The sequence below is a fragment of the Artemia franciscana genome, chromosome 5 (genome assembly GCF_032884065.1).
Source record: "Artemia franciscana chromosome 5, ASM3288406v1, whole genome shotgun sequence".
Taxonomy (NCBI): Eukaryota; Metazoa; Arthropoda; class Branchiopoda; order Anostraca; family Artemiidae; genus Artemia; species Artemia franciscana.
The window spans coordinates 59,919,586-59,945,371 of record NC_088867.1 but is presented as its reverse complement, the minus strand read 5'-3'; the positions used below and the strand labels follow the sequence as shown (position 1 = coordinate 59,945,371).

Genomic DNA, 25,786 nt, shown 5'->3' with positions numbered 1-25,786 from the left:
AGTGATCTTTTTTTCAAACAGAGGTTTCTGTTCACGTAAGGTAAGGTGCCTCTTAATGGCATCCATGGTACATGCATGAGATACACAGTAATGTACCTCCTTACCTTTTCATCAGTATTATCTTTACAATTTGCTACCCACCACCAGATCGCTATGCTTTCTTACTGAAACACTTAATTCTCAGCAGAGTAGGATAGGAGAGGGCAAGTACAGATCATGGCCATGAAACAGGTCACCACTACCGGTGTAGCATTTCAAGGCTGATGTCGCTTAGTTCACGTTATTTATAGAGATGGTAAATTTTCGAAATAACCGGTGCGAGGATTTTCAATGGTATATAAAAGGTAATAAAGCTACTGGTTATAAAAATAGTAATGAAATGGTATATAAAAAATTACTCAAATTTAGTAGATTGTAAGCCCAATTATCATAATCATATCATAATTATTATCATAATCACAGTGTTAAATCATAATCATATTTTTAATTGCTGATGAGAAAACCGGATCTACAAGCTTAAGTTGGGAGGGCCAACTCTGTTATTTTTTGTGCATGGTTTAACATTTATTTCAATTGAATTTTTCAAGCAAGTTTCTCAGAAACTTCACCGAAAGCTCAGACATACAAACCTTTGTACTGACCTCAGAAGAAATAGAAGCACGTGGTATTTATTACACCTAAAAAAAAATTCTTGAATATTCCATCACCCTCCACCCCCTACTCATTATATACATGTGACGTTTACATTTTTTTTTTATTATTATTATTAAATGAAGATTGCAATTTTACGCTACAAACAATGAAAATCAACGTCAGATTCCAACAAAAGAGATTAGAACATTTTTTATGTTCAATAAACATTTTTAACATTATTTCAAATAAACATTTTTTTTTTATTTATTTCAGGACAGTGCTTTCTAGGACTGTTATTTACAGTTAAGATCAAGTATTTCTGTACAACTTGAAGGAAAAAAAATTCTCTTCTGACTTTTTTTCCTGTAAAAATATTAAAATAGATAATAAAAGAAATGCAAGCATTCATAGTCAACAAAATTCATAAGAAAGTAAAGAAAAATTCTCTTCTGATCCCTTTTTTTGCTGTAAAAATATTAAAACAGATAATAAAATAAATGTAGGCATTCATAGTTAATAACTAAAAACAGTCTTTGCCTATGTAAAACCATACAACTGTCATTTCAGCCTATTTTCATTTAAATCTGAGTGCATATTTTGAGCTTTTATGTCATTGCTAATTTTTATATTTTCCAGCAATTAGTGTTCCATTTGAAAATGCATTAAGCTTAACTATGCAAGGTTTACCCAGAATCTTTTCTGGAAGAGAACAGGAGCAAGACACAAAGACTTACCTCTGGGATAGTCAAGGCATTATAAAGTTCGTTTACAGTACACTTGAAATTCAGCTCATCCTTTAAGGTTGTAGTTTCTATTTTGACACCTAATCCTTTTGTTTCTTTTGACTGCACAGGGGTAAACACTCTACTAGTTACATTTGTTTTATTCACAGCAGCCTTAGTTGTTTCTTCCTTCTTGGGGAGAATCATTCCTTGAGAAAATTCTGAAGAGGAAATCATTCAATTATTAACAAGACAAAACATTATCCAGAGTGATTGGCTTTACATTAATTCTACGGATCTATGGTAGTCGCTGAGACACGAGGGGTACAATCTCTTATAGCTACTTTTTTGCTAACTTTTCTAAGAGCCCCGTGTGTAAATTACCTCCTGGAAAGTGCCAGCAACCAAGGCAATCCTTTTTTTTCCCCTACAAGCTCTGTACAGCCACTCAATCCTTAAAGGGTATAACTCGCTAATCGCTCCTACTGGTCAGTCAGTATTAAACCACGAGTCACCTGAACTATTAAATCCTGATGATTACGCTCTGATGGATGAAACCAACCTAACAGAAATCCCAGTCGGTCTGAAAAATCTTAATGATGGATTTCTGGCAGTCCTAAGTCTTCCCATGAATTCAAAGAAATATATCACCGCAAATGCTAAAAAAAAATGGAAAAAAAATCCACCGATTAAAACTAACAACCCAATTCCCGCCTTTCCCCAAACATCCATCTGCCAAATTGAACCATTAAACCAGTTAAAACAATTAAAAGTTAATAACCGAAAAACCGTTAAACCAGTATAATGACAGACACCTGAGAAAACACTAAACGCAAACAGCATTGTGGATGTCCAAACAAATACAATGATTGGTCTCCCTTAAAAATGTCTAAGATAGCCATGTACACATCCCAAAGAATATACCTACTCCACTTCAATTTGATTGGCTTGCAAATGATAAGAAAAAAATTATATTAGTAGCGATATCGAAACTTTATTCCCTCTTTTCCTATTTAGTAAAAGAAAAAAAAACGAGGGGCATTCAAGACCAATAAAATCAGATCATTCTAGTGCCAGAATTGTTTCAAATTTGGACATATTGCTAGATTCTGCCCCTCAAATTTTCCAACACGCTCGAAGTTCAAAAGAATAACCAAAATATATCAAGTGCAATGGTCACCTACATCAGAACTATCCGACCTAAAAACATAAAGGTGACTGTACTGCAAAGTGAGCCCAAAAGTAATTCTACTGAATTTGAAGAAAAGGAATTTCTGCAAATTTTCTAGACACCTGTATCGTGGACCAGCTAAATATTAAACGAGTACTCAAAATCTCGAATTTCTTACACAAAATTCTTTCCCTCAAGAAACTGATGCCCCTAGCCATAAGCCCGCCTAGCAATATAGCCGTCACAATATCATATAAACACACCAGAACTTAAGAATTCGTACAGAATATTACATTGAGAGTTTTAGTTGCTCACTAATTATTCTCCTTTTCCTTCCGTTTATAATACCTTCTTCCCATCCCGTTCCCCTCCAACTCTGTGACCATCTTTGCATTTTGGATGGAGCCACTGCCTTTGGTGAAAGTCAATCATCAGCTGTGGAGCTGAGCCGTTGCAAGCATCAGCCGCAACTCTAAATGCCATCAACGTATTCTAGTCACAGAGCCTGAGGAAGATAAAAGGCTGCGATGGTACGAAGCGATAGCAACGAGAAGTCGCTCCAGTACACTAATTAGTCTTGGTTTTCAACCCAAACAGCTGAACAAACCTCGAGCCCTAATGTATGGGAGACACCCCCACAGTGGCCATCTACTTCATTTTATAACAACCGGTTGGAAGCGACCTTATCGTTGGCTAAATTAACAATGGTCTGACAGCCTATCCGGCTAATTTTCTTTCGATGGCAAGCATTGGACTTGGCTAAGCACAAATGCACGCCATGGCCTGTCACCCTTCATCCATACAGCGTGACCATGATCTTAAGTTTTCTTCAATATGTCCCTAGAAAGTGGGCTCGAACTAAGTTTTTTTATGCAGCTTACTCTACGTTTATGGTCATACAAAGGAAAAGTTAATACTATTCTTAAACTATTTCTCTAGAAAACATTTACCATATGCTCCTAATCCTCTCGAAGCACCCACACGTTGGGCCCTACTTAATCACTGTTACTACTGACTTCTAGTCTAAAAGACCAAAATCTTAAAAAAAAAGTCTATACTTGTCAAGTAAGACACATACAGATCGACCCCAGTCGTTGAATCAGCGAAAAAAAAATTAGTGTACATACTGATTCATTGTAGGAGGAATTAAGATGACGAAAAGAAGAAGAGAGCAAATGCGAAGAACCAATCAGCGAAGTTAGTACCTTGAATAAACCTATATTAGTCTTTTCCCTCCCTCTCTGCTCTCTAGAAATACTAAGTACAAATAAAAAAAAAATAACGAAAAACGAAACAGATAGATTACACACGAAAACACATTGAGGTAATCAAGATTCCAGAGGAAGGGGGGGGGGGGCATAGGGCAAAATATATTTTCTTACAGATCCACCTTGATTATAAGAACATCTGTATTAATTTAAAAAAAAGCAAGATGTTGCAAGACGGCTTGCAATTTTTAGCAGTTTCAAAGGGAATTTTTATTCCAGAAAACGAAAATTTTCAAAAAATGGGCATAATGTATAGTGTACCCGTTTATGCCTAAAAAACAATACACCATTACTGACATAGATGAACAAAGGTCGGACCCTTGGAGGGAGGAGGGGCTAGCTAAGATAATAGCTTTCCTGCTCAGCAAAAAGCTGAAATACCAACATTGCCGTATCTGAAAACCTTACATAGGCAAACGCCAAAAAAAAAACTAATCTAATCATGGATTCAAAAGACTGACTCACTTTCCATTAATACTCACAGGGATTACTTCTTTGCAACCCAAATGGATGGTATAATTGTCTTAAGACGTATCTTAAAGCAATCTAAATAATCACATTAATCAAAATAAGATAAAATATGATGCAACGTTTTTTTTTTTAAATATATAAATTCGATTAAATGGAAATTATGATAAAAAGGTAGCAAATCACCCCTGGTATCCTTGGTTAGTACGTTGAGTATAGTTCAGAGTGAAGAGTTTCTACATATTGTAGACACAAGACAGCAATTTTTGCTGCTTATTCAAGTGCAGTTTCGTTTATTTGACATGAGGTCTGTTTTTACCTTTTGTTCTTCTTTTTCTTCTGCATACATTTCAACTTTTCCTTTGTCTTCAACTCAGTTTGTTTCCTTTACTCTAATTTTATCTGTTCTCTGTTCAATTGTATGCAGTATACTCTAACAATGCAGTAAGATTCTGACAACATGTGACTAGTCCAAATAAATGCTAATACCAAGAAGGTATTAAAGAGGGTATTTAGTGAGAATGTCATAAATTAATACCGGCATTAATATATGTTACGCACCAGTTGAAACTCCATTATAATTCGTCTTTTCTCCAAATCTCTTCTAGCCAAAAACGCCCTCCCCACCATGGTACAAATTTTGGAGTACATATTTTAAATCTATATTGGGAATTTCAGCCCAGTAATATTTTGGTAATGAACGTCTGATAATTGCGTCATGTCATCTGGTAATAACGTGATTTCAGCTTATATTTTAGTAACGTAATTATTTTGATAAAATTATTTATTAAATAAAAGTGCTTACTTTGGTAATATAACGTCTGATAATGACGTCTGTCATTTGACAATAACGTGATTTCAGTATGTATTTTGTCATCTGGTCTTTTGACATGATTTCAGTATATACTTAGGTAATGAACTTCTGGTAATTGTGTCTGTCATCTGATAATAACGTGATTTCAGCTTATATTTTGTTAATGTAACGTCTGATAATAACTCTAGCATTTGATAAAAGCGTGATTTCAGCACATTAAGTGCCTTAGGTCTATTTATCCATAAAAATTCCATGAATTAGAAGCCTCGTTAATTTTGTTTGGTAACCATTAGAATTATTCTCTTTTCATAGTTCTCCCAACCCCAAAATGTCGTCCATCCTCAATCATATATAAATTCTATGGCTATATAACTCTCACTAAAAACTTCTTACTTAAAATATCCCACTTTCATTAACTATCAGATAAATCTATTGGATAATCTAACACATTTAGAGATTTGAGATTTTTTTTTAGGTATTTCAAGGTGTTAATTACTGATGGTGTTAGAGTGGTTGAAATTTGGTAACCAATATATAATTAATGAGTTTGTAAACTTTTTATGACAGGTGGCTAACCCAAATAAAAGCAATAATAAGATAACATATTAATAATAATTATAAGTAATAATAATAATAATTATTATCTATTATAAATAATTATTATATAATTTATTATATATATATTATATAATAAATATTATATAATATAATTAATAATTTATTAATAATTATTATATAATATTATATATTAAATAATTATTATTTATTATGAATAATATTATACTATTATTATAAATAATAATAATAATTAGTAATAATAATAATAATTATAATATTAATAATAAGAATTATAAGATACCTTCTTTGAGTGTTGCAATATATGTGGTCATTTGTTCCCGTATTTTTTTAGCACCCGTTTTCCTCATAAACTCCTTAAGTTTATCAGCTTCGTTGCCAGATGTGCTTACAGTTACTTCTACCTATAATTAACAAGACACAGTATCAAACTTAGACCAAAGGGATAAAAAAGATAGAGCCAAGGGTGAAAAAAAACCTAACCCTAAAAAAGACTAAATAAAAAAACAATTTATTCAACTGAGAAAATAAGGAACAACATTAAGACTTAAAACGAACAGAAATTATTGCGTATACGAGGGGGCTCCCCCCCCCGTCAATACCTAGCTCTTTACGCTAAAGTTCAAATTTAGACCCAATTCTTTAAGAATAATTCCTGAATCACAAAGCCCATTTAATTACAAAAAATAACTCTTTTAAAAAAGTACTAAAACAAATTAGCTTAGAGAGAAAGGTAATGCTGAGAAATCCAGCCCCTTCTCCATGGAAAACTCCCTTCCCAAATGAAAAGGTCCTCCCAAGTGCCCCCCCCCCGACCCCCAACAGAAAAATCGTCCCTGAAAACGAATGTATACTTCCCAGTAGCCAATACTATATGTAAACAATGGGCAAAGTTCATAACTTGCAGCCCTTCCCCCGGGGACTGTGGGGGGGGGGTTAAGTCTTCCTCAAAGACATATTTACTAGATTGTTCGACTATGTTGAACAAAATAATTATCGCTGTCTTCTTAAATTTTTAGTTACTTAGAAGAGCATTAGAAATTTTAATTTCCGATCAAATGAGCCTTCTTCCGATCTTCTTCTACGATCACTGGTTCGATATGATCACCCCTGGGAATAATAATAATAAACACGCATCAATGATCTTTCTTCTGGCAAAAATCTAAAATTCCATATTTTTTACATAGGAGCTTGAAACTTCTACAGTAGGGTTCTCTGTCATGCTGAACATGACGAATGATTTTCATTAAATTTACTTGATGTTTAGCGAGTATTTCTCCCCTTTTCAAAAATTGGGCAAATTTTCTCAGACTCGTAACTTTTGATGGGTACCATTAAATTTGATAAATTTTATGTATTTTGAATAAGCATCAAAATTCGATTCTTTTGATGTGTTTATTGTTATCAAAACTCTGTTTCTTAGAGTTTCGTTTACTATGGAACCGCATCGCTCCTTACTTACACTTCGTTACGAACTGTTCGAAAATATGGATAGGTGACAATTGTTTTAGGGTAAGTACGACGGCACTAGACCCTCAAGGCCCATACCGGCGGTGCTGATCTCCATTTCGTGACCCTTCAGCCACGAAGTGCAGTGGAGGTTGGAGGCCAGCCATCCTGTGCTTTCATACACCCTTCCTGCTTACCTTACCCGGATTTCTCTAGGTACCCATTTAGAGTTTGGCCGACTCTGGCTCAGAGTACAGAGTCACGCCATTGACCCCGTCCCAAATTAAATAACTGGGTACGACAGGGATCGCACTCGTGCCCCTTAAACAAAGAATTAATCACTAAGTACTGTGGGGTTAAATACATCAATAAATCGAGTTAGACTATGCTACGCTCCTATAAATATACCGAATCTTGTCCAGAGTCTACCAATTTTGTCATTATTCCTCCGCTCCAACGCTTAAAAGGAGATTGTTAACATAATAGCGAAGAGGAGTTGAGGGAAGTCCCTTCAAAATGAGAAATCTGCAGAAAGGAAAGGGGAGCAGAAGAATATAGATATGAAGGCCTTATTTTGACGCCCATTCCCTATTAGGAAAATAGTATGAACCACATACCCTCCTCCCCCCTCAAACCGACGAGGTTGTGGGCACTTATGCATAATGGGCAGTCCTCAGTACCATACAAAAAAAAAGGTTACAAGGAACTCCTCCTCTAGACTGTAAGTTTGAAAATAAAAACTGAATTAAAAAAGGAATAATTATAGTAACATAAATCATTAATATCTACCTTATTGATATAATAATGCGTAAAAAAGGGATTAAATTCAATGATATTGAAAAACTTATTGATAACTTTACGATTTTATATACACAGTAAGTTGTACTTATTTTGACAGGGTAAATGTTAAATAAGAGCCCGAACAAAACTAAGATCAAGTGAAACTGAATTCAAGTTGAAAATGAAAACAGGTTCCATCTTAAATTCTTTCTCAAACAAATGCTCCAATAACAATTTAAACATTTTTAAAATAAATCCAACATCCTATGTACACTGAGTATTACATATCTTATACAATACAAAATGATAAATTGAGGAACCATTGAATATATTAACATATATTTTGTGAATATATATTTTTGCATTCGAGGAAATTGCTGATGTTTACTTAAAACAGTAGAAATACTAATAGTCAACAAGCAATATCTAGTTTTAATCTATCTAGTTTTAATCTAATGGGCTCTAGAACAATTATGTCAGCAATGTTTCAAATTATCTCATCTATTCCATTCAAGGTCATACTGGGCCGTATTGTATTGGAATAATGACGCTTCTTGACAACTTGGGTCTTGTGTCGGCATTGCAGTGTGTTGTAACAGCTGGGTTCGATCTCTCTGTCCCATATCACAAAGCTGAGGTCAAACCCACTGAGGTCAGTGAACCCACTCCCAAGACTCTTAAACACCCTTAAAGGACTCTTAAAGTGATTGAGGGACTCTAAATTTTTGTTATGCAGCTTACTCTACGTTTATGGTCATACAAAGGAAAAGTTAATACTATTCTTAAACTATTTCTCTAGAAAACATTTACCATATGCTCCTAATCCTCTCGAAGCACCCACACGTTGGGCCCTACTTAATCACCGTTACTATTGACTTCTAGTCTAAAAGACAAAAATCTTTAAAAAAAAAGTCTATACTTGTCAAGTAAGACACATACAGTTCGACCCCAGTCGTTGAATCAGCGAGAAAAAAATTAGTGTACATACTAATTCATTGTAGGAGGAATTAAGATGACGAAAAGAAGAGAGCAAATGCGAAGAACCAATCAGCGAAGTTAATACCTTGAATAAATCTATATTAGTCTTTTCCCTCCCTCTCTGCTCTCTAGAAATACAAAGTACAAATAAAAAAAAAATAACGAAAAACGAAACAGATGAATACGCACGAGAAGACATTGAGGTAATCAAGATTCCAGAGGAAGGGGGGCATAGGGCCCAATATATTTCCTACAGATCCACCTTGATTATAAGAACATTTATTACTTTAAAAAATCCTAGATTTGCCGAAATTGCTGATAATGTTTACTTAAAACAGTAGGAATACTAATAGTCAACAAGCAATATCTAGTTTTAATCTAATGGGCTCTAGAACAATGGAGGGAACCAGTTTCCTGAGGGTCCGAGATTTCCATTATTCATAGACTGTTAAATCTACGACGGTTGAAGCATGAAGGACTTTTCGATATTAGTCTAGCTTGGTTCGAGCTCTGCTATAGCTGGATCACGCTACAGTCTTGGTTCAAGCTACGGCTGGGCTTAAACTCTGGGTCCCCTATTACCAAGCCAAAATCAAACCCAATCTGCCACCACAGGACAGCATATTGGGCTTTAAGTCTCCATTTCAAGCTACTCATAACGAAAATTGTATTTCTGTTAAATATTTATTTATAATATTAATTGTTTTACATAATATTTATATTATTATTATCATTTGTATTATTTTCGTATGTTTCATTTAAATGTATAAAACTTTATAATTGTGATTTTGGCATTAAGCCACAATTGTATTTTTAAGTTGGTACCATTTTTCTAACTCTTTTTCTTAATCCCTCATTGATCGATGGTTTTTTCAAAAAATTTGTGTTCAGAAATTACATCATATAAAAATTAAATATTGAGCATATTGGGCTTTAGCTTATATTTAGATCTGTTAATTTGAATTGGCATCCAATTGGATCTAATTTGTGGGAGTCCAGTATTTATTACCATCTTTTTTCTTCAAACATAAACATGAAGTTGAAAAACATAGGCTACAAAGAGAATTTCCCGTCTTTCTCTCCTTCCATACTCTCAAAAGCTCCCCATGCTCCAAACCCCCATCCTCCAATGTTGCAGGAGATATTACATCCAGCAACACGGCCACATAAACACGAATTTATTCTGTTGAACCAAACGGAAAAATTTTTTTTTAGCTATTATAAAAATCGAGTAGTTAAAATATGGTTTATGGTTTGCAGTTTTTTTTCTTTTTGCAGAGGACCATTATGAGCAGCTAAAATAAGGTTTATGCTTTAAAGTATTTCTGACTAGCACCATTTTGAGCAGCTAAAAATATGGTTTATACTTAACAATGTTTTATGAGGAGCACCAGTTTGAGTAGCTAAAAATTGAGCAGTTAAAAATATGGTTTATGCTTTATAGTGTCTTATAAGGAGCATAATTTTGTATAAAAAAAATACTTTTTTCTTAGTAGAACAACTGGATCAGTCACACTTCCTTTAGCTACCAAAATTAAAGTTACTATTCAAATTTAAAATTCAAGTCTCAAAATTAAGAAAGTCTCTTTCAGCTTGAAGAGGGGGGGGGAGGATAGTGCTTAAAAGTTTTGTATTTCTTAAAACAATAGATAATACCCAAAGCTCCTTCTCCAATTTGTTGCTCACCAGAGTTCCTTGGGCCTGGCTCACAACCATCTATTTTCTCAGTGGAAAAACTGCATGACCTAAACTATTAGGTTAATAATTGAGAAGTGCCTGAGTTGGCAAACACCTTTTCTCCTCAGTTTTATAGATTATGAACGAGCGTTCGAATCTGTTGATAGAAGAGCTTTAGCAAAGGTATAATCCTTGTATGGTATACCAGACAAATACTATTAAAGTGATTAGTAATATGTACGAGAATAACACTGCTGCGGCTAAGGTAAGAAATGAGGCTAGTACCTGATTTTGTGTTAAATCAGGAGTTAAGCAGGGTTGTATTCTATCCCCCTTTATATGGACCATTTTGATGGACTTTGTTGGAAAGAGCAAAGGAAAGGCAATGGGAGACCACGGATCAAATGGGGAGAAAAAACTCTCCTGGACTTAGATTATGCTATTGATTTAAGCATCCTTGCTGAAAGTGTGAGCAAAATGAATGAACTTTTAAACGTTTTGCGAGTTTAAGATGCTAGAATAGGTTTCAAAATTAATGTTAAGAAGACTAAGTCATTAAGGCTAGGAATAAGTGAAGATGAAAAGGTGACGTTGGGTAACGAAAAGATTGATCATGTGGGCAGCTTCACTTACCTTGGTAGTATTATAAGTAAAAACGGTTGGATCAGGGAAGATATTAAAAGTAGAATAGCCAAGACTCAGGGTGTTTTTTCACAGTTAAAAAAAAGTTTGGAAGAATAGGAAGATAAGTCTGCAAACCAAGATTAGAATGAAGATGGCTCAGAAGCATGGGTGCTCCGTAAAGTTGATGAAAATTTACTAGATGTTTTCCAGAGAAATTGCCTACGAATTGTTCTGGGTACTCGGCTGACTGACCGTATTTCAAACAGTATGCTGTACGAAAAACGTGTTTCAATCCTTCTTTCTAGAGCTATAATGAAAGAAAGGTTGAGATGGCTACCTGGTACATTGTGTGGATGAAGGATGAAAAATTGCCAAAGATTGTACTTTTCGGCCAACCGTCTAAAGCTAAAGGGAAAGCAGGTCGTCCTCGTCTTGGGTGGGAGGACGGCATAAAGAAAGATTTAAAGGAAATGGGAACTTCCTGGGAGGGTGTAAAAAGTGAAGCTTTGAATAGATTGGGATGGAGGAGGAGCGTGCGTAGCTATGTTGGCCTCAGGCGACTTGGTGCTGGGGTGAGTTATTAGTAGTAGTAGTAGTAGTAAAAATGGCTAATTTTCAGAATATTCCTTTAGTTTATTTGAAGACCCCCCCCCCAGGTTTAAAAGACAGATTATTCTGATGTAAGCCTTCCATAATAGAACCATTAAACAATAAAAATATGAATAAATAAAAAGAAAAATATGATTAAGCTTTATCCAATGAAGATCTGATTATAACTTATTAAAAAATGCCTAAAATGTAATCCAAAAATGAAATACTTACATCTACTTCCCTTGGGTCGTTTTCTTCACTAAGATTGGGAATGTGAACTTTACCCTTGATTTCTTCACCACTCTCTCCAACAGTGCCAGTCCAGTTGAGATCAATGGTCCATTCATAGAAAAAGATTAGTTTTGCCTTCCTATTATTTGCTACAGCTTCTCCCTCTAATTTATCAATATCGGTAATTGTACACTTGGCTGAAATAAAATATCAAGTTGTAACAAAAGGCTGAAATTTACAGAGAATATCAGCATCATACAGAGACACCATCTGCAACACAATTATACTTTTGATAGCAATGGTTCAAAAGCCCAATCTGACCCCCCCCCCCCAAAAAAAAAGAGCATTGACTGAAACAAAAACTTTTGAGGCACCTGATATTCTCATCCTCTTTGTAAAAATCTCCATACCTTTAACAGGCTGGACCTGTCTATACCTACCTATCTTATTGCACAAGCAATAATCATATATATATATATATATATATATATATATATATATATATATATATATATATATATATATATATATATATATATATATATATATATATATATATATATATATATATATATATATATATATATATATATATATATATATATATTATATAGTAATTTTGTATAGTCAAATTTTTTGTTGGAATGTTTTTCCCTAAGTCAATTTTTTCCAACCAACACCACAAAAACTTGCAATATCAATAAATTTTGCTGAGGATGAGTGTCTATGTTCAATATTTTAAAAAGTACATTTGCGATTTAATTTGACTGTGGATAGTATAGAATCATTTGTCAATATTAACATGTCAAAAAGTTTGCTGAACAAAATTAAATTAAATTTCTTAAAAACAAGAGCTAAGAGCTCATATGGCACTGGTGACGAGGCAAAAAGAGCTAAGAGCCAAGAGCTCATATGGTATAATACCTAATTTTTCCTCTCTAGCCCCCCAGATGGTCGAATCTGGGAAATCGACTTTATCAAGTCAATTGGTGCAGCTCCCTGACACGCTTACCAATTTTCATCGTCTTAGCACGTCCAGAAGTACCAAATTCGCCAAATCACTGAACCCCTCCCCCCAACTCCCCCAAAGAGAGCGAATCCGGTATGGTTACGTCAATCACGTATCAAGGACATTTTCTTATTCTATCCACCAAGCTTCATCCCGACTCCTCCACTCCAAGTGTTTTCCAAGATTTCCCCCTCCAACTCCCCCCAATGTCAAAAGATCTGTCAGATTTGAAATAAGAGCTCTGAGACTTGAATTCCTTCTAAATATCAAATTTCATTAAGACCCAATCACCTATTCGTAAGATAAAAATACCCCAATTTTCACGTTTTCCAAGAATTCCGGTTCCCCCCTCCAACTCCTCCCAGTGTCACAGGATCTGGTCGGAATTTGAAATTAGAGCTTTGAAGCACAAAATCCTTTTAAATATCAAATTTCATTAAGATCTGGTCACCCTTTCGTAAGTTACAAATACCTCATTTATCCAACTTACCCACCCCCCCCCCCCCCAACTCCACCAAAGAGAGCTGATCTGGTCCGGTTATGTCAGTCACGTATCTTAGACAGGTTTTTATTCTTCCCATCCAGTTTCATCATGATCTCTCCGCTTTAAGTATTTTCTAAGATTTCCCTCCCCCCCCCCAGCGACGCTGGATCCGGTTGAGATTTAAAATAAGAGATATGAGTTATGAGGTCCTTCTAAATATGAAGTTTCATGAAGACCCGATCACTCCGTAAGTCAAAAATACGTCATTTTTTCTTATTTTTCAGAATTAACCCCCTCCCCCTCCCAATAGAGCGGATCCGTTCCAATTATGTAAATCACGTATATAAGACTTCTACTTATTTTTCCCACCAAGTTTCATCCCGATCCCTCCAATCTAAGCGTTTTTCAAGACCCCCCCCCCAACTACCCCAAAGAGAGCGATCCTTTCCGGTTATGTCAATCATGTATCTAGGACTTGTGCTCATTTTTCCCACCAAGTTTCATCCCAATCCCTCCACTCTAAGTGTTTTCCAAGATTTTAGGTTTCCCCCTCCCAACTCCCCCCCCCCCAATGTCACCAGATCCGGTCGGGATTTAAAATAACAGCTCTGAGACACGATATCCTTCCAAACATCAAATTTGATTAAGATCTGATCAACCGTTCGTAAGTTAAAAATACTTCCTTTTTTCTATTTTGCCGAATTAATGGGCCCCCACACCCTCCCAGATGGTAAAATCGGGAAAACGACTATTTCTAATTTAATCTGGTCCGGTCCCTGATACGCCTGCCAAATTTCATCGTCCAAGCTTACCTGGAAGTGCCCAAAGTAGCAAAACCGGGACCAACAGACAGACCAACAGACCGACAGAATTTGCGATTGCTATAGGCCTATGTCACTTGGTTAATACCAAGTGCCATAAAAATTAAAACATCTTTTATTTTTTCCAAGCAAAGCTTGGTCCCCTGGTGCTATTAAATAGAGGGTAATTTCTAAACTGCTATTGACGATTTGTGGTGATCTAGCTTAGACTTAAAAGACAAATTCAAAAAGTCCAATTAAAGTCCAAAAAGCCATTTAATGTTTAAGTAAATAAGCTGTAAAGCCTTAGAACATTTATTGGATAAGTGAATTTAAGCTTTATGTCAAAAAGGAAAACATTGAAATCAATTCAGAGAGCCAACCCTTCAAAAACAGGACAGTCTGAAAGTGGTTATTTTGACAAAAAAAAAAAAAAAAAAAAAAAATAAATAAATAAAAAAAAAAAAAAAAAAAAAAAAAAAAAAAAAAAAAAAAAAGATGGTTTCATTCATAACATGGAGATATCTTTGGGATACGTAGGCTTATTTTTTCTGGGGAGATAAAAAGGTGCAGGATTCCCATATATTTCCCATATTAGGGATAGGAGGGGTTCTTTCAGCCAATATTAGAAGAAATTTAACTGTCTGTAATTTGTAAAGGTATACTTTCTGCTTTCTAAATATTGCAAATTAACAATCCTACTTAGATGCAAAAGATCCTTGGGATACTTAGATCCTTGAGCAAAAGAGTATGGGTTGAAAAGAAAGTTCATAGATTGTAAAACAAACTAAAAACTAAAAAGGCACCTAAATATACCTGATATGAGTAAGCAGTTTATAGAGAAAAGCTAACTTCAAAACAATATTCTTTCTCAAGGGCTCTAACAGAAATTTTTTCTATATTTGAAAAAAATTCTAGTCTTCAACTAAACCTTATGAAATCATAAGGTTATATACTAGCTATTAGAGAAAAATACGTTTTCAGTTATGAGGCACATATTACCACAAGTCAAAGGCTTTGTTACACCAGGACTCAAACCCTTGTCCTAGAGGACAAAGGATTATTCAAGCTAATTTCTTAATTTTGAATTCAACTATAATTATTGATTTTCTCTATTTCTCAGCATTTCCTAAACATTTTCTTTTCTCACTCTTTTCAACATTTTCTTTTCTTTTCATCTTCTCAGCATTTTCTAAATGTCTTTCTCAACGTAATTGATCTTCTCAGGTGAAAAATAATTGCAACGGATTTGTACTTGTCCATATCTTGCAACTAATTTATTAGTTATACTAGATCAAAACGTTTCCCTTAAGATATTATTCCTGATTTAAACTGTGCTTTGACGTTGATGTCATTATGACTGCAATTTACCTAAGAGTATGTAAGTACTCTACAATTCTAGAATTCCCCAGGGGTATTGTGGAATTCAAATATTAGGATAAAAAAAAAGATATAATTAGAGTGTGGATCAGCAAAATAACATAAGACAAAAATCATTCCTTAATCAACAGGATTCACTATAAAGCAAAGGAAAAAATCAAGCCAAAATATAATATAGACATTTTGCTTTTCTGGTCAATATTACTTAGCTTGTAGATTGGATATAAGTTTACAAAAATCATATTCTTTGTATACTGAAGTTATATTTCAATGTACAGGGTTTACTCCTAAACTGACAAACTGATCCCTGTAAATTTTTGAATGTATGTTCTAGCCAACACACAGAATAAGTTGTACATTACCCTTGCATTCTTTTTGAACACTTTCAAGTTATGTTTGTAATTCAACTGGATAATATTGTAGCTGAATAGTAATTGCTTGAAAAAACTACAACAATCATTAATTTAATTGTACTGGCTTTAAAATGTTAAAGTTGAATTATTGTATTGATGTGTACAGTTGTGCATTAATGGTGTTAACACAGGAAATTTTAAAATTCTACATGAATAATTCATAATTCTGACGAAAAGACTCAATAAGTTTTTTTCTAAATATCTATATATATCTAAATATTTTCATGTATTATATAAATTTATCTAAAGATGTGATATTCTAAAAGGGTTTTAAATGTTATTGCCAAGCTGCAAACTTAAAAAAAAGCTTTCAAGCTATTTTAGTCATAATTTTCCCCCTCAAGCTGAACAAACTATCTACAAAGAAATTATTCTTATCCTTAAAATAGTTTATATGAACCAAAATAGCTGTTGTAAAAATCCATCCAAAGTGACGGAAGGGTTCATATACATCCTACCATAGGAACAAACAGCATTGTCTTTTAATTTCTAATTCCTCCCAAGTAGATGCCATCAGTGAACAGTCTAAAAATGCCCGAAAAACAACTGCAAAAACTCAAACAATTTTCCGAAAATACATAATAAAAACAAATTTTGTATTTGTAACATGTCAATAAGAGTGACACTAAAATCATAGCATGCCAGTAAGAGGTGGTTACTTATTTTGTTTTATTTATTTTAATTCAAAGTAAAAGGTAACCACAGTAAATGGTGGTTTACTTATTTCATTTTATTTATTTAAATTCGAAGTAAAAGGTAACCACAGTAAAAGGTGGTTTACTTATTTTGCTTTATTTATTTTAATTCGAAGTAAAAGGTAACCACAGTAAAAGGTGGTTTACTTATTTTATTTATTTTAATTCGATGTAAAAGGTAACTACAGTAAAAGGTGGTTTACTTATTTTATTTATTTTAATTCGAAGTAAAAGGTAACCACAGTAAAAGGTGGTTTACTTATTTTATTTATGTTAATTCGATGTAAAAGGTAACTACAGTAAAAGGTGGTTTACTTATTTTATTTATTTATATTCAAAGTAAAAGGTAACTACAGTAAAAGGTGGTTTACTAAATTCATCTTATTTATTTTAATTCAAAGTAAAAGGTAGCTACAGTAAAAGGTGGTTTACTTATTTTATGTTATTTATTTTAATTCAAAGTAAAAGGTAACCACAATAAAAGGTGGTTTCCTTTTACTTATTTTGAAATACCTACATAAAAGAAAACAATGAATAATAGCAATTTCTTAGCATAATACTCATCATAGAAGATAAAAACTTACCTGATGTAGCTTCATCTTTAATAACTAAATTACTCAGAAGGCTTTTCAATTTATCCTTAGACCATGGAGTTGCATCTTTCTCAGTCCTACAAAGAAATAATCACTGTAAGAGAAGAAAACAGTGTAAATAAGAATATATTAAATACAAGAAGCCATCTTGGGATTTTGTATTTTTTTTTTTTATAATTTGATTCTTTCAAAATATGACAATTTAAAAAGTCTTACTTTAATTCAAATTTTGTATCATTGCAATTAACTAATGGTTTGCACCATAACTTTCGCAAAAAACTCCTTTTCATAACTAACCACTATAAAAACAAAAGGTTGACAGCTGCTATTTTATTCTCTATGCACCACTTGTTCAGAATATAGGTACTAGGTATAGGTATAGGTATACATTTATTCAGAAAAGAAAACAAACACTATTCACCATTTGCCTGCCAAGAAAGGCAATAAGCTTGTAAAGGCAAGCGAGGTTACCCCCTCAGTTAATTAAAAACACATTCATATCACGCTACTCAATACAAAAGAAACTCAACTGATGAAGGAAGAAAGGAGAAAAAGAGAAAGAGGAAAAAGACAAGAAGAAGACAGATAAAAAATTAACAGAAATTAACAGCAAGTAAATCAGGGAAATGCCTTGAATAGAATGACAACCTGGAACAGGGCTTACATCAAAATTATTCACGAGATAAAAGAAACTTCTTTACCCGTGACTTGAAAGCTAGAAGACTAGGCACATTTTTCACACCCTTGGGCAAAATATTCCAAACATGGGGACCATAATGGCGAATCACAAAAGATGCCCGAGTAGTACTCCTAAACTCATGAGTTAAGTTATCAGCTTTTCTTGTATTATGATCATGATGGTCTCTATTACAAGTAAAAAGATTTTCAAAAGCAGGGGTGAGCAGGTGATTCAAATATTTATATGAGAAAATCGCAACCTGGTAATCACGAATTTGAGATACATCCATTAACTTATTCTTTTTAAAATGCTCATGATCAGGAACATTATCAGACTCATAAAATTCCGATAATAATTTTACAGCTCTATTCTGAAGTTTGTGTACCCTTTTGAAACATGTTACAAAATTACTTGCCCATATAGAGCATCCATAGCTAATATATGGATAAAATATAGAAAAATAAATCATTTTTAGAATCTTTTTTGGGACTAGATTTTTCATTCTTCGCATCACCCCAAGACCTCTGCTTAATTTTTCAGCTATAGCATTTGAATGGTTTTTCCACGACAGGTTTTCATCAATTAAAAACCCCAAAAATTTTGTTGTTGCTACTCTTTTTATCACATTTCCTCGAACCATGATTTGATCATTGCCAACACTTGACGAAAGTCTTGAGAATATCATGAAAAGAGTTTTAGAAAAGTTTAGGGTTAACAAATTTTGTTGAGAAAAATTTAGAAATTCAGAGACAGCATTATGAATTTTATTATGCAAAACATCAAGCCAAGGCGCAGCTAGAAAGAGCAAAGCGTCGTCTGCAAATAGGATGACATTAGCTTCCAACAGGTAATGCTTCATTCGATCAATAAAAATGATGAAAAGGAGGGGTCCCAGGATTGACCCTTGTGGGACCCCACACTCTATTTTCTTTTTTGAAGATAAAAATGATCCATTCTGTACTATCTGATACCGGTCATGTATATATGATGAAAACCACTCAAGGCTTGAACCCCTCACCCCAATCAAGGCAAGAACTTGAATAAGCCCTGAGTGGTCCACCATATCAAATGCTTTTCTCATATCCAAAAACACAGCTGCAGGTATAAGACCAGCTTCAAATGGATCATTAATCCAATCAACCAATTTCAGAACTGCCATATCTGTAGATAGCCCTTTTCTGAACCCAAATTGGTTATCCATTAGAATTTTTTTCTTTTCAATATAATAACTTAACTGTGCATGTACGACTTTCTCATATAGCTTAGAGAAAAATGGAAGAATAGATATAGGTCTTCAATTCAATGGGTCATCTTTTTTCCCTCCTTTATGAAGAGGAACCACTCTAGCAATTTTTAGTGCTTTTGGGAAGACTCCATGATCCAGAGAAAGGTTGATGAGGTGTGTCAAGATAGGTAAGACACTCGTTTTTGCAGCTTTTATGAGTTTCAGCAAAAACTCATGCATCCCACTAGAAATCGATTTCATCGCATCCAGGAATTGTGCCACTTCCAGTTCCAAACATCTTGCAAATTCAAAGGAATTCTCACTTGCAGGCTGTCTTTCAATAACAGATCCAAAACTCACAGATGTGCGTAAGCTAGCCCGCGCTTGATTACAAAGTCTTTTTCCTTCATTTGCAAAATAATCACACAGAAATTCCGCTATGTGTTGAGAATCAGTAAGACGACCTTCTGTCATCTCCATGGCTCTCACCTCCTCCCTACTGTGAAAATTACCCAAAAGTTTATTTATTGTTTTCCATGTATTTTTCATATTACCTTGATTTTCATGAAATTCATTTTGGAAATGAAGTTTCTGATCTTTCCGTTTTACTGAATTTAAAATATTCCGAAACTTTTTGAATTTTATAAATTATCATTTGAACGATCCATTAAATAATTCACATAAAGTTGGTTTTTCTTCTTTATTGAAACTAGAATGGCTTTTGTTATCCATGGTTTCTTAGGAAAATTTCTATTAGGGTTAAATCTCTGTAAGGGACATGTTTCATTCATTACATTAGTCACTATCTCACTGAAGAGGTGATATGCTGCATTTGGACACTTTTCCTCTATTACATGCAAAAAATTCGTTTCATCCATCTTATTTGCAAAACTGTTTAGGTTTTTACTTTTCATTTCATGGTAAAACGATGCCCTTGCACACCGTTTATTTTCCTTTGACAGATTCAGCTTTATTTTACTTATTAAAACAAGGTGATCCAACCCGTCGGACACAATCACATCTGCTTGGGATCTTTCAAGTAATCCACCATTAACGAAGAAATTATCAATTAAGGTGGCCGAAAGATGCGAAATCCGAGTTGGAATAGTTACAAGAGGAAAATGTGACACCATCATATCAACAAAATCTGAGCTATTCATTTTTTTAGTAAATCAATATTAAAATCTCCCATCATAAATTTATTTTATTTTCATTGTTAATTTTATCTAATATCAATTCAAATTTATCAATAAAAATACCCCAAATTTACTTTCTCAACAAATCACTCTTTTCTTCAAATTGATTTAACAGCAAACAAGCAATGCAACAGAAACTTTAGCCCTCAATATAAAATATACTGGCTACTGCCAAATATACTGGTTACTGTCAAATATACTGACCACTGCATTTAATCCTAGAAAAAGTAAGGTTGTTGTGTTTTGTAGTGGAGCAAATTCAAGGGATCTTGTCATCAAGTTTAGTGATAATGATGTTGTACATTAAGGCAATGTTTATTTAAGGATGCTTATTGGGTCAAGTGTGGTTCCTGACATAACTTTAAAGTTGGAGATTCTTCACAGACAACTCTCCAGTACAGCTTCTGCACGCCTATCCCCTCACCACTGTCTTATCTGTTTTTTTCATTGACTTTGTGTATGTATTTGTTTTTCTCTTTGTGTTTTTTGAATTTCATTTTTTGTGTGTATCTAATTTTCATTTTTTTTTCATAGTTCGTTATTTTGTGTGTTTATTTAATTTTTTGTATTAACGTAAAAAATTCCTATTGTCATTACTTTTCATTTTTTGTATGTTTTGCTTTTTTGTGTGTATTTAATTGTTTGTACTCCACATTTTAATACTTTTATAGTGTTGTTGTGGGTAAGAAATAAATTATTATTATTATTATTATTATTATAAGTCATTTTAGAGAAAAGGCAAGAAAAGCATATGGTGTTCATCCACCAACAAAAAAAAATATATAAGAGACAAATTGAAGCCTGGTTGTACAATGCTTTGATTATACCCTATTTTTAGCTATATCTCCATTTTGGATTTTTTTTTCTCCAAAAGTTATAAGACAGCTGTGTTCCTAGTTTTATTTATTTATTTATTAATACCAAATATGGTAAGCTTCAAAGCTTATCACACTTAACATAATAAATAGAAATTATGACAATACTGACAACATAATACACACATACAAATCAATGAAAACAACAACCATAACAAACACTGACAAATAATACTATATATTATTTAAAAATCATTTACTTTGAAAATTTGTTTCTGTTAGTTTTGTTTTGAATCTGTTTATGTCATCTGTTAGAAATTTTTTAGGTGGAAGGTCATTCCATGGCTTCCACACCCTGCTGTAAAATGAATGTTGGCCTATTTTCCTTTTTGAAAGTGAGGGGTACAATTTATGTGGGTGATAACAGGTCCTGTTAGTGTCATTAAATGTGAAGAACTGTGATGTACTTATATTATCAATGCCTTTGATTATACAGAATGTGTTAATAATGTCTGCCCTATCCCTTTGGAATTGAAGACTTGGCAATCCTAGCCTATGCAGTCTATTTTCATATGGCAAATGTTTCAAATAAGGTACAAGCTTAGTTGCTCTTTGCTGTATTTTTTTTAACCCTTGCTCTGTCTTTTTTATTCAATGGATACCATACTGACAAATTGTGTTTGAGTATAGGTTGAACAGTTGATTTATAAATGGCAATGAATGAACAGAGATCAAATTGCAAAATTACAGCTTAATTCATGACAGTTCATATAACTGACTTACCAATAAAGTGAACATACCACTTGATGTCTTTTTTATGTTCTTTACAAATATAATACTTGCTTCTACTGCAAATTCAAATTTAAGTGCTTTTTAGCCTAGTTTAACCTAACCTTATTATAAATAAATTCAGCACTTAGAAAATGTAGCATTATTTTTTTCAAAAATTACAAGAAAAGATGGTGCTGGGAAAACATAGCATTAATTTGTAAAAAAAGCAATAACTCATACTTTAATTGAAAATTCATCATTTTTAAAAGCTCAGAAAGTGTTTAAATTTTAATTTGCAGTAGAAGCAATTATTATATTCATTAAGAACATAAAAAAGGCATCAAGTGGGATCATCACATTATTGGTAAGTCAGTTATATGAACTGTCATAATTTAACCCTGTGGACAAAGAACATGGGTGTCATGTTGGTTCAGCATTACTGACCCCATTGAAGCCCTCATTAAGCATCAGACAGAATTGTTGGTCAATTGAGGCCAGCAGGCTTGATTAATCCTTAAGTATCTGTGTGTATATATAGGCTATAGTACCTAACTTTTTGCTCATTCCTGTTTATTTACTCTACTTGTGGTCTTGTTCCATTTTTGAATGGGTAACAAAATTGATAAATTTTTCCTTGTTCATATTATTGTCTTACAAATAAAGTGAACATACTACTTGATGCCATTTTACAAAACTCTTTAAAAATATAAAAATTGCTTCTAGCCTATTGCAAATTCAAATTTAAGCCCTTTTTGAGCTCTTATGAATGACCAAATTATTTCTAGTTTTTGAGTGTAAAAAAAGCTTATAATAGCCTAGCATAATCTAACCTAACCATTGTAAAGCTTCTTCTGTCTGCTTTTGTATTTTTGATATATTACTGAAATGCAGTCAATAAGCCAGTCTCCCAGCTACACACATTATGTAAAGTTTTAAATATGCATAGTCAAAGAATAATAAAGAACATTAACAGCAAAAAAAATGCCACAAAAATTATCTATTTATCTATATACAATTCAGGGAATATATTTGAACATTATAGGGGGGGGGGAGTAAATTTGAAATAGCCTAAAAATGGCTGTTAAACTTTGATTCACTATAGAATCCTGGTTCTAAGGGCATATCTATTTCCAAGCTATGTTAATGGCATGTGAGCTGAGAAATTTACCTTTTCTTAGCCTAAAGTATTATAGCCTACACTACAAAAACACTAGGTCTAATGAGGCACTGCTTTGCTAGTTATATGGTAGCTGGCCAGTAGTAACTACATTAGCCTACTTCATGCTCTTCTAGCCTAATTTTTGGGTTACAGGACAAATTTACCAAAGATTCTCACCAATGCCAATTGTTCACATTTGTAGCATCAGGTCTTTCTTCTACAATCCACCTAGGGTCTCCTTCTCCCCACTTGGCCATTTCTCGTTATTTATTGATATACTTCTAGTATTTCCCTCGGTTGGTGAAATATAAGTATTTTAATCAGAGACGATCAGTGAATTCAGAAATTAAGAAGCTTCTAGAATTAAGTCGAAAAATGATTTCCAAGATAAATAAATATATAAATATACATATTGCTTAAGACATAAGTAAGAAACCAGCATTTGATTTAAGACTTATATATAAAAAACTGTGGGAATGTTCTAAATATATTAGTGTCAATATATGTATTTAGTTCACGTTAAGCACAGTTATACTTCAGTATTATTGTATATATTAGAATTATTTGCAATGCCATTAAAAGCTAGTTCTGATAAGCCAAAATACAAATAGTGGATCCTGTCGGGAGATTTCCGTTTATATTTGAGTCAGATTGTATATGCTTTACTTTTTAGATATTCTATACGAACTACTCACTTTATCTATTCTCGTATTTATTTCTGATTGGCATCCTGGCTCCTACCAGAAAATCTTTCCCCTCGTGTTGTAGGACGTGCTAACAGAGCGAAGATTTCCTCCAGATTGGTCTCAGAAGCTTTGTCGAATTTTATTTTGCTGAAGATAGGAGGAATTACAGTCGATGTACCCTGGTTGCGGAAAAGAATTTTTCAGCGGTGCACCACCAAAATCTGATCAAAGGTGTTTCACCGATCGTTTGGTGTTCACTCTATTTCTTAAAATTTCTTGCCCATTTTCAAATTTTTGAAAACTAAATTTATGTCAGTTCCTAAAGGAATTCCTTTTTGCTTCTAAGCTAAAGTTCTTGTGATTCACAATTCATTTTCATCTTCACTAGTATAAACAAACTAAGGGAAAGAAAAGGAGATGCCGTCAAGCTTAACTCTTCCTGAACATTCTCTTAATCCGAAGTATCGACAGTGAGACTTTGAATTGCCTAATGATTTAATTACTAATACTACAATTATTACTAATTACAACTCTCTGTGGCACTAAGCCACCAGAGGCCAGCACAGCTAGAATTGCTCCTCCTTTATCTCTATCTAAAGCTTCCCTTTTTGAACCCTCCTAAAAAAGTTATAATTCCTCTTAAATCTTTCCTCACAACTTCCTCTCATAATTCCAGGGACAGCCTGCTTTGTATTTGGTCCCAAATGGTTTGTCAAAAAAGGACAAACTTTGGCAATCCGTCATCTTTCCTCCGCAGAACGTTTCCTAACCATTTCAACCTTTCTCCCATTAAAGCCTTGAAAGTGGGACAGAACCATATTTTTCGTACAGCTTACTGTCTGAAATACAGTCAGACAAACAGGTACCCAAAATAATCCCTTCATTTTTTATTTCTATGAAAAGGGTTTCGATCCTACCTTCCAGCCACAGGGAGAGGTCATCCCTAACCCAATATTGGGTACCATCATTTATCAAACTACATAGACCGCCCCGCTCCATGGTTGTCCGTTCTCATCGCTCGCAAACATATCCCGGAAAAGAATAATCCCAGGGCAGTGACTTGCTAGAAACAAATGTCTCACATAGGCCTACAGTATACGGTTTCTTATCTAGTAAACTTAAAATCTCACATAGAGGAGAATATGCCGTTCTTAGACCTTGACAATTCCAGAACACGATCGCTCTTTCATCTGCACTCATAGGTTTTGAATACTCATAAAGATTATTCGGATTCACATAATTACTTGGGCGACAATTCAGCGAAAAATTATTGATGCAATCATCATCCCCCGCAAGTGTGTCACGAGCTTGGCTTCCAAGAATAAACCGGTTTTGTTCAAATTCATTCAAAGCGTCATCATATCTGTTCACGCTCATTTAAGGTGACTATTTAATGATAAAAAAAAAAAGTCTGATAGGCAGAAAGAAGAAGGAAAAAGAAAGAGATAAACATGAAAGAAACTGACATTTTGGCTATAAAATGCAAAGAGGAAAACAAACATACAAGTAGTGCAACAACATAATTTCATAACTCAAAATTATGCGGTCGGATTCGGCAAACGGACCACTTCAGCCATAGTTCTAATTTTACGGATCACTCCTACTGACTCTTTTCCAAAAATTGTCCCGTTGTTCGACCAAACATTTCTGTTTCCGAGCTTACTTTTAGCCAAGTCAAGAATCTGTTTCTTTTTTGATGTTAGGTACTCGGTAACAAATATTTCCGACCGAGCAAGTTTTGACTTACATGAAAACACTTTTCTTGCAGTTTCAGCAGACTTGAACACAACCAACACAGGCGCAGGACGCTTTTTTGCATTTACAATCGTGTCCGAATCAGTAAAATGTGCTCGAAATTTAAATACAGAAACTATTGCGGTCGAAGAAAAATCAGAAATT

General features: G+C 33.8%; 1 protein-coding gene across 1 annotated transcript in view; it reads right to left on the bottom strand.

Annotated features, from left to right (window-relative positions):
* Positions 1-23,612, bottom strand: part of LOC136027662 (activator of 90 kDa heat shock protein ATPase homolog 1-like) — a 32,788-nt gene extending 9,176 nt beyond the window's left edge. Inside the window, exons 1-5 of the mRNA XM_065705104.1 lie at positions 23,379-23,612; positions 17,348-17,433; positions 11,983-12,179; positions 5,936-6,056; positions 1,368-1,576 (exon numbers count right to left, since the gene is read on the bottom strand). Of these exons, the coding sequence (XP_065561176.1) occupies positions 1,368-1,576; positions 5,936-6,056; positions 11,983-12,179; positions 17,348-17,433; positions 23,379-23,458 (693 nt within the window). The 5' untranslated portion in view covers positions 23,459-23,612. The remainder of the gene's footprint in view (positions 1-1,367; positions 1,577-5,935; positions 6,057-11,982; positions 12,180-17,347; positions 17,434-23,378) is intronic.
* Positions 23,613-25,786: the final 2,174 nt, after the last annotated feature.